At 35.4% G+C, this 10,169-nt stretch overlaps 1 protein-coding gene across 15 annotated transcripts; it reads left to right on the top strand.

Moving 5' to 3' along the window:
* Positions 1 to 1,623: 1,623 nt before the first annotated feature.
* On the top strand, positions 1,624 to 9,092 carry LOC149196091 (uncharacterized). 15 transcript variants are annotated; one of them, XR_016254632.1, is made up of 5 exons: positions 1,624 to 1,705; positions 4,643 to 4,757; positions 4,915 to 4,949; positions 6,496 to 6,540; positions 8,242 to 9,092. XR_016254632.1 is itself a non-coding variant. In XM_089405470.1 (5 exons), the coding sequence occupies exons 1-5, from the start codon at positions 1,694 to 1,696 to the stop codon at positions 8,258 to 8,260; spliced, it is 183 nt and encodes a 60-aa protein (XP_089261596.1). In that variant the 5' UTR covers positions 1,679 to 1,693; the 3' UTR covers positions 8,261 to 9,092. The 15 variants fall into 15 exon arrangements, 7 of the variants coding, with proteins under 7 accessions (XP_089261593.1, XP_089261592.1, XP_089261596.1 ...); XR_016254630.1 differs by having other exon boundaries at positions 4,915 to 5,006; XR_016254631.1 differs by having other exon boundaries at positions 4,915 to 5,006; positions 6,460 to 6,540; positions 8,242 to 8,260.
* Positions 9,093 to 10,169: the final 1,077 nt, after the last annotated feature.

Below are 10,169 nucleotides of genomic sequence, written 5' to 3'. Positions count from 1 at the left end.
CCAGAACTACTCAAGCGTTGAGGACAACAATTTTTTGAAGGAGAGGGGCATGTTAGGTCCCTATAATACTAGTGATTACCCCATTACTATTGTAGTTGTATCCCTTATTAATATTGTTGTGCCCCTATTGTGCCCATATTGTTATTACTGTGCCCCATAGAATCTCTCTATTGTTATTTTTGTGCCTTTATATTATTATTGTTAGTTTGACTGGGTTATATTGTGACTCCTTAGACTCCTATATATAGAAAGGAGGTTTTGTCATTTGAATAATCAAAGAATCATTCATTTGTGTAATGTAAAGGAGGGTGCCCCCTCGAAGACGCTGAATATTAAAGCGTTGATCTATCTTTTCTATCTTTTTGTGAGCTGGTTTCATGATTCGAGTTATTAACAGTCTCTCTCATCTCAACAAACTAAGGTAACTAAGAAAATTTTAAATTAAATTGACCAAATTAACCCTAGACATATTTAGCATATTTAAAAGTATCAAAATAATTAGATGTTCAACAAATTTTGTGTGACTGCACACAACTGAAACCAGCCTAGATCCATCTTAACACCGGATCTATCAAGCACTGAGAGGGATCAAATCTCTCGAGGTGCAAACCTTTCCTCAAGTTTTGCACTCAAAAAATAGGTTTGCACCTCGAGAGATTTGATCCCTCTCAGTGCTTGATAGATCCGATATTAAGATGGATCTAGACTGGTTTAAAATAAAGTTATACTTTAGAGGATTTATGGTTTTTTAAAATTTTAACAACTTAAAATGTATCATGTAAGAAGTGTTATGATACTTATTATAGACTCATGCGTATCAATATTTACTAGCCATTTAATTTATATAACTATATTTAATTTATATAGTTATAATAATATAAAGTTAAATTATAGTAAAATATTTAATTTACATTAAATTAAATTAAATTAAAATAAAATAAAATAAAATTGAGTATTTTTATATATTATTTAAAAATAGAAATGTTTCGAAAACAATTTTGATTTAATAATAAAATTGAAATAAAAAATACTAAAATACAAGTTAAAAGGTTTAGCTTTTTTTCTATAATTGTAATTAAAATAAAAATAAAATTTATAAATATTAAAAAATTAAAATAACAAATTATTATTATTTTAAAAAATAATATTGAATGATATATATATATATATATGAGATTTAATAATTTGATAAAATATTTATATTATTTCATAATTTCATTAAATACTTCTATTGATATATAATTCTTTATTTAATTTATAATATGTTAAATTTTCTTATTCCTGAAATTAAACTAAGTATGACGAATCATATAAGCTTGTGAACAAATAAATAGGTAAGAATCATTCAAGGCTAGATAGGTTAGTCTTTAAAATGATTTTCCATAATATCTAACCATTTCCCACCCACCGTCGCAGGTCGAACCTCCTTTTTGTTATTTTAAGATTCCTTTTTGTTATTTTAATGGAATCTTACGTAATATTATTACGCCGTAAGGCGTTTCCTTTTGAAATGGATTGCCTCAGCCGCCACCGTGTCCTATTGTTGACCGTCGATTTCAGGGTGTTAGACGATTGAATGATTTGTGATCGTTGATCGAACACTCATCCAGAACTGAACCCTCTAGCCATAGGTAGGAGCGGGAGCGGCCGAGGCCTTGAAATGCGAAGTTAGAAGTCTTGAATTCCTGCAACCATGGCAGAACAGGTACTCCAGCTCTATTCCTTGAAGGCTTTTTTATGGTTTGTTTTATGTATTTTGGATTTTTTAGGGTTTCCGCGGAAGAACAAGCGAGTGTCTGGAGTGAAGAAGATTTTGGTTTATTGAGCTCTTTCAAATTCAACTGTTGTTTTTCTTACATTTGTTTGGCCCATAATATCCAGTTTTTATTAAGAAAACCCTTCTTTTTCACTCTGTTCTGCTTAATGCGTTTTACACGATTCGTGTTAAATGCAAAACGAAGCTCTCTATTTTTGATCCGAATGGAAAATGGCATCAACCCATGGTACTCATCGACCCATGGAATTTACCCATGGTATTGTAAATGGCATCCGCCCGTGGTATTGTAAAATCCACCCATGGTATTCATTCACCCATGGAATTTACCCATGGTATTGTAAATGACATTTGCATGTGGTATTGTAAAATCCACCCATGGTATTCATTCACCCATGGAATTGACCCGTGGTATTGTAACTGAAAAATACTATAAGTAACAAGTCACATTTTGTAAAAGGACAGGTTGTCCGCCACAATGTAGCCTTTACAGTTATTATCGGTTTTAATAAAAAAGTTTCTTTGTGGTTTTGTTTATTGGGCATTCTCCTATTTTTCTTCTGGCAATGCAAGTTTTCAGATCTTGGGGGTCTCTCCTCCCAAGATCCATTTCAATCTTCTAGATCTTGGGGCCTTTCCCCAAAGATCCATTTCAAGTTTTCAGATCTTGGGGTCCTTTCCCCCCAAGATGCCTCTGAAGTTTTCAGATCTTGGGAGTCTCTCCTCCCAAGATCCATTTCAATCTTTTAGATCTTGGGGGCCTCCTCCCAAGATCCGGATCAATGGTATCAGAGCAGGTTATGATTCCATGGGAACGAGGGTTTGATGCATGTTTCAGTTTCAAATTTTGCAGCAATATTCAACAAACTTCAGGCATGTGCTACAACCTCCACAGAGCACTTTCTTGGGTCAAGCAGGAAGAATTTTTCTTTTCTCATTTTTTTGCAAGATTTGTTTTTGGGCGGCGACTTTGCAGATCAGATCTGAAACATTTGGTACAAAATTTACAAAATCAAATACCAGATCTGGATTCCTCTCGAAAAATCACCCAATTTCAAAAAAAAAATGGGTCAAATCGGAGTCCGGATGTGGGAGATATCGCTGATTTAAAATCAGCTATTTTATCAGAATTTTTGTGACGGCGGAACTGTTGCAGCACAAATCTGAGATCTCAGAGTGCCCAGACAAGGATTTCCATCACATGGGAAGATGTAAAATGGTCCTTCTGCTTCCAAAAACAGGTTATAGTAAATATTCTGAGTTATATTGGCCGAGTTATGTCCATTTTAATTCTGGAGCAGCATTCGGAGTGGGTTTCCATTGGAGACGTGCCCTCCCACCCCACTTTAGTAGGCACCTGCTTCACATTCATCAGTTTCAACATAGCAGCAATCGGCTTGGGTTATTTGGAGATGTGCCCTCCCACCCCAGGCTATGTAGGCACCTGCTACTTCATCAGCAACCAACATCACGGTTGTGGGTCATCCACAAACCCACACTTCATCGAAGTCCATTTGCTAGGCCGTACACTATTAGTATCACAGTTGGTCACAAGCATTACAGGGTATCTCTATCCTCGGATCTTCGTTCTTCATTGTTATGGGTCATCCACAAACCCACAGTTCATCGAAGTCCATTTGCTAGGCCACACACTGTCAGAATCACAGTTGGTCACAAGCATTACAGGGTATCTCTATCCTCGGATTTTCACTTATCAGGGTTTTGGGTTAACCACGTAAAACCCTTATCTTCAGTGGATCTTCATATTCAACAAAGGCTTTGCAGGAAGGAACTTTACGCAATGGGGACCATTGCTTCTTAAGGAGGGAGGAATGATCCGAATGGAAAATGGCATCAACCCATGGTACTCATCCACGCATATTATTCATCGACCCACATCCGATGTTTAGATCTACAATGGTATTTGATTTTGTAAATTTTGTACCAAATGTTTCAGATCTGATCTGCAAAGTCGCCGCCCAAAAACAAATCTTGCAAAAAAATGAGAAAAGAAAAATTCTTCCTGCTTGACCCAAGAAAGTGCTCTGTGGAGGTTGTAGCACATGCCTGAAGTTTGTTGAATATTGCTGCAAAATTTGAAACTGAAACATGCATCAAACCCTCGTTCCCATGGAATCATAACCTGCTCTGATACCATTGATCCGGATCTTGGGAGGAGGCCCCCAAGATCTAAAAGATTGAATTGGATCTTGGGGGGAAAGGACCCCAAGATCTGAAAACTTGAAATGGATCTTGGGGGAAAGGCCCCAAGATCTAGAAGATTGAAATGGATCTTGGGAGGAGAGACCCCCAAGATCTGAAAACTTGCATTGCCAGAAGAAAAATAGGAGAATGCCCAATAAACAAAACCACAAAGAAACTTTTTTATTAAAACCGATAATAACTGTAAAGGCTACATTGTGGCGGACAACCTGTCCTTTTACAAAATGTGACTTGTTACTTATAGTATTTTTCAGTTACAATACCACGGGTCAATTCCATGGGTGAATGAATACCATGGGTGGATTTTACAATACCACATGCAAATGTCATTTACAATACCATGGGTAAATTCCATGGGTGAATGAATACCATGGGTGGATTTTACAATACCACGGGCGGATGCCATTTACAATACCATGGGTAAATTCCATGGGTCGATGAGTACCATGGGTTGATGCCATTTTCCATTCGGATCAATTTTAAATATCATTTTGCATTTTGTACAAATTTGTGCCAGCAGCTTCACTTGGATTTGCGTTTTACACGATTCGTGTTAAATGCAGAACGAAGCTCTCTATTTTAAATATCATTTTGCATTTTGTACAAATTTGTGCCAGCAGCTTCACTTGGATTTGTTTGTGCCAGGACCATTCCAGCGCTTCGATTTCACATGTTTCACCCTTCAAGGTGAGAACGGGGGCAACGATGATTCACATGTTTCACCCTTCAAGGTGAGAAAGAGGGCAACGATGAATGAAAGGTGAGAAGCGCAGCTGCCCTGTCTCTTTGATAAAAGAGGGTAGCCACAAAAGAAATTTTTAATGCGTTAAATCTGTACTAGGCAGCGGCGTTTTTTAATTAAATGTTGTTATTGTAGCAAGAAATGTTAATTTTTTTATACTTTTCCTAAATTACAGGTAGCCGATCTCATTCTCTTCGTGACAAAATCAGTGTAGGGCAAATCTTCCCCTTCATAAATCTCACATCTCTGTTTCTTCGAAAGAAAAGAGTAACTTCTCCCCTTATTTTCTCAGTTTTGAGCGTTAAGAGCAATAAATTACTGTTAAATAAATTGTTTCATTGACATCTTTAGTGTTGGAATTAAATGACGAATTGGGTGGACGGAATAAAGACCTCAGCGCAGTCCCATCTAAACCCTGATTTGATATGAGATTATTGGGTGCACTGATTATGGACCTTAACGCAAACCCATCTAAACCTCGCTTGGATATAAGTTACTGGATAAATTTAATATAGACGTTGGCACACACCCATCTAAACACTGATCTGATCAGAGGTTGCGAAACTAAATGATGCATACCTCAATTTCACATAAATGGCCGATGCAACTGTTCCAAAAGTTAACCCAAGGTCTGCCCCAAAAGGTACTTCTTCTACTTCTGGTTCAAGATTTGTTCAATAGGCTTCAAGATTTCTCCAAAAAACTCTCCAAGATGCTGATTCAAGGCTTATTCAAAAAGCTTCAAATTCTGTTCAAGAGGTTGATACATAATGTCTTTAGAAGCTGCTCCAAAGCTCTTTATTTCAGCACAAGGGATCTCAGAAATTACAGCTTTTATTCTACACTTAAATCTACTCCTAAGACTGTAAAATTCATTAGATAATACCTGTAACATCTGACCAGTGATTCTGTCTCATAAATATTCAATCCTTAACAATCTAATAACCCTTAAGTCAGATTCATAATAAATCCTTAAAACCTTCAATATTCATTATATATTTCAGGACTTAGCGGAGTTAGGGAGGTCACCCTTGTGTTCGCACTACACCATCCTCAAGTGAGGGAAGATGTTGCTCACGTAACAATGATGACTCTTCCATGTTCCACTTGGATTTCTTTTAATGAGAACTTTACACATAAGGGATGGTTTCAGTTATGGGCCCTTCAGCTACATCTCCCCTGCCTTACTGAGATTCCTATTTTACTGATTGGGCATATTGCTACTTGCAGTGGAGGAAAGTACAAGAAACATTGATCTTTCTCTTTGGGTTGTCTGGCAGATATCCCACAAAGTACAACCTTATATTCTAGCTATACTCTCAATTACAGAGTATAAGTAGGGTAAAATGTTTTTAAATATGAAGGTCTTACAACAAGGTGGCTGGAAGTTCTTGTAACGAGATCCAATCTTGTTAACTTTGGAAGTAATTTGACTCATAAAATGTATTTATATATTTTACTTCTGAAATCACTATTTAAGTTTGCAAAGTTATACATATTCTATTTTTAGTGTGCAAAGTCATGCATATTCTATCTGTAAATTTGAATTGATAACTTTTGAATGATGCAACATATTTTTTTAACCATCAAATTATATTAAAAAATGATATTAAACTACTTGTTCTCGGATCATCTTGCATGTAGTTTAATCTCTGTTTTGTTATTGAATTTCTCCCTACCTTTATCTGACAATATCCATTTTTTACTATATGTGAAGCAGTTGCAAACTAATTTGTAGTTGCTGTTCAACTTTCAGCGTTGAAGGACATTTCTGGACGTTCTCTGTATTGCTTCAACTCCGGTAACAACCTTAATCTCCTTTCCGAGTTTTTGCTTCATTTCTATTTCATCCATGGACCATGATAGAAAATCCTCTTCCATCAATTGTACATTAGCCACTCAGCAACTATAATATTTTACCCTATTTACAAGAACAACATTCCTTAGTTTTTTTTTCACTTTCTTGTTTTTTTACAATACGTATTTCTGTGTGGCCCTAAATAAAGAAACAATACGTTACAAATTTCTTAGAAGAGATGGTATTATTTCCTTTTTTGGTCCACACAACGGGTTCCTTCAAGACTTTTACAAAGTCTTCTTCTTTGCTGACCCTAATGACCTTATTATGACACTCTGCCCTAACCAACATGGCAACTTATATTTGGCAAAATCTGATACAAAAGAACTCTATATGCAATGATTACCATACAGAGAGTGGTGCCTTTAAGTTTTGCTTACTTATCTCCATAGGATGAAGAGCTTGTGGAGTTATAGTTTGCAATAGGGATCATCTAAATGATATTGCTGACGCTGTTATCCATCACACTCCAGCTCTATCCAAAACAGTCTAGAAAAACTACATTTGTTGCATCTTAATCTAAACTGAAATTTCTGAGAACAAAATCTTCATTTTTCAGTCATAAGAAAACTTTTACAACTGAGATTTATATATGCCCAGAAATTCTCTTTATTTCAGCACAAGGGATCTTAGAAATTACAACTTTTATTCTACACTTAAATCTACTCCTAAGACTGTAAAATTCATTAGACCAGTGATTCTGTCTCATAAATATTCAATCCTTAACAATCTAATAACCCTTAAGTCAGATTCATAATAAGTCCTTAAAACCTTCAATATTCATTATATATTTCAGGACTTAGCGGAGTTAGGGAGGTCACCCTTGTGTTCGCACTACACCATCCTCAAGTGAGGGAAGATGTTGCTCACGTAACAATGATGACTCTTCCATGTTCCACTTGGATTTCTCTTAATGAAGACTTTACACATAAGGGATGGTTTCAGTTATGGGCCCTTCAGCTACATCTCCCCTGCCTTACTGAGATTCCTATTTTACTGATTGGGCATATTGCTACTTGCAGTGGAGGAAAGTACAAGAAACATTGATCTTTCTCTTTGGGTTGTCTGGCAGATATCCCACAAAGTCATCCAATCCAATAGCCACAGAGACCTGGATTTCCAACAAAACTGAGGCAAAAATCGTTCCCATCAGATAAAATGTACAGACAGAGTTATTTTCAGAATAATTGTGAGGGTATTAATAAATTGTAATTTGGGGACAATAAAGAATGTAGTAAATGATATTTATAGACAATATCCACACTAAAGAATAGTTAGACAGAAAATGAGATGCTAATATATATGTCACATAAAATGTGTAACAAAAATGAAGGTGGCATTGTTTATTTGGGAAATGCTAATGTATTTACAAGCGTTCCAGGTATTTTTGTTCCAAGCAACCTTTTAGGAAAATCAAAGAGAAAGATGTAAAGATGGGATTATACAATGTGATACAAACCAAGCCATTTGTAGATAAATTGTAGAAGAGAAGATCAATGGTTTATATGTTAAGCTAAATGTGCAACTCTGAGTAGAAGCTATGGGTTCATACTATCACCTCAATGTACTGTTATGGGTATTATTCTTCTCTTGAAATTGATGTAATTATTTAATCTCTATTTAATAATCCTCGTTGTTGTTCAGCTATGGAAATCTCTTTTGAAAAAGGGTTCAATAAGATGATAGTGTTGTTCATGGGGCAACTCAGACTGTCAGAACTTAGACCTATGACAACATGCAGAGGAAGAAATACTCAGAGAAAATGCAGGGTTAGATAGCCTAAAAAAATCTCTTCCTATACAGAATCCAGATTGCTGTGGAGACTTGAGGAAGGGATGGAATAACATCAAGAGAAAACTGTCAAGATTCAAGAGAAAACTGTCAAGATAGACGAAGAAGGACAATAGTTTTGGTGCTGTATCTCAGGGTACAGCAACCAGAATTACAGGAATTAACAGCAGATGTGTCTGAGCAAGTTGAATTCTGCTATGTGATGAACTAGGATTTGGTGCCTATTATGGTATTATTTCCTTTTTTGGTCCACACAATGGTGTTGCCTTCTGAAGTCCACTTTGGCATCTGTGGGTTCTGTACTCTAACGGCTGCTGCAGCACCCGTGAAAGGGCGCGCATGAATATATTTGTGAAGACGCCGGTGACATTGTAACCCAAAAGCAATAGCTGCCATTGTAGAATCCAACGATAGAGATTGCTGATATTACTGTTAGCAGAGTCAGCCATGTTCAGCACTGCCGAGAGTCGAATGTTTGTAATATCATAATATATTTCTGCCAACATTCCACAGTTCAACTTAGCCGGAATCAGGGAAATAAAAGAATTTGCAATTTGAATAGTTCAGATCGCAAAACCCTTTAAATTACACTCTTGAATGGACTTCTCAATTACAGTTCTAAAAATGGATCAGACTGTAATTTCCTGTAATGAAAGTGTTTATTTAGATCCTGGAGGGGAAACCTCACTACTGTTATCTCTCAATTTAATTGATAGTCATCAAATAAGCATAATGATTCCTTATAAGTGTTTGTTTTCATAATCATAAAATAATAGTGTCTTGGTATCCTTGGATAATGACAAGGATCATGGCCAGTATGGTTGGCGAATAGAATTTTATATGGGTTTTTATGATGTTATTCTGAAGGATTTACTTCCAATGGTAGAAGACTATAGGAATTTATTTTGGATTTATAGTTTTTATTTTTATTTTTTTATATGGTTATGACTGATGTTTTCAAAATGTATAGCCTCCTTTATATTTGCTTATACAAAGTCATTGCCAACGTAATTTTTTAAAGGTTGAAATCCATTAAATCCATTTTATCAACCACCATTCACAAGAACAAATTGTTTTTGAGAAGGCAGGTTGATGCAGTTTTATGTAATGGAGTTACCGCAACGAAATTGCCTTTTTTGTGTTATTAACTTATTTAAAGTTAATGATGAATTACTTTTCTAATGACCAAGTAAAAAGAAGTTTTTAGACTAATTACTTTAGCTTAAAAGACATATCGCAAGTGATAATCTCATCTACCTCAAATGCTTGTAGAGCTTCTCATTAGATTCATTAGGGATGAGATCCATTAGGGATACATGTAATGGAAACAGCATGAACAACCAAACCGAGAACGATTTTCCATGAAGATCAACCATGCTATAAAAGGAGGAACGTCTTGGTTGAGGAGGACCTTAAAACTCGTGTTTTTTTCGTGGCTTTGATACCATTATGGAGTGTAGCAGAAGTATATGATAAGCATTTAACACATTTAATCAATAGTATATAAATATCAAAACAATATCTTATGACTCTTGGTTTCATTTTCTAAAGGGTCTCTTGGACTCTTAAAGATAATTCAAGTTTACTTGTGATTTTCAATCTTCGTTTCAAGTGAATAAAAGAAATTTACCAAAATCCATAAGGATTAGGTTTCCATCAAAAATAAAATGTTAAATTATCCAATTTCATAACGTAATTACTTTTTATCACCTCCTAACTTATGAAATTCATAAAAACCTTATTATTTCTATTTTTGTTATATTCAAATTTAGGACTAATAT

Source organism: Pinus tabuliformis, chromosome 2_2, assembly GCF_031772625.1.
Source record: "Pinus tabuliformis cultivar Carrire ecotype Pingquan chromosome 2_2, CPIR1, whole genome shotgun sequence".
Classification (NCBI taxonomy): Eukaryota; Viridiplantae; Streptophyta; class Pinopsida; order Pinales; family Pinaceae; genus Pinus; species Pinus tabuliformis.
Note: the sequence above shows the minus strand (reverse complement) of the source record. Positions and strands in the feature narration are given on the sequence as shown.

What these genes read in the sequence shown, in the direction of transcription:
- LOC149196091 (XM_089405463.1), top strand. Translation starts at nt 4,555, where the DNA reads ATGCAGAACGAAGCTCTCTATTTTAAATATCATTTTGCATTTTGTACA. An exon ending in AGGGCAACGATGAATGAAAG is followed by an intron (nt 4,758 to 6,456) that starts GTGAGAAGCGCA and finishes CTATATGTGAAG; the next exon opens with CAGTTGCAAACTAATTTGTA.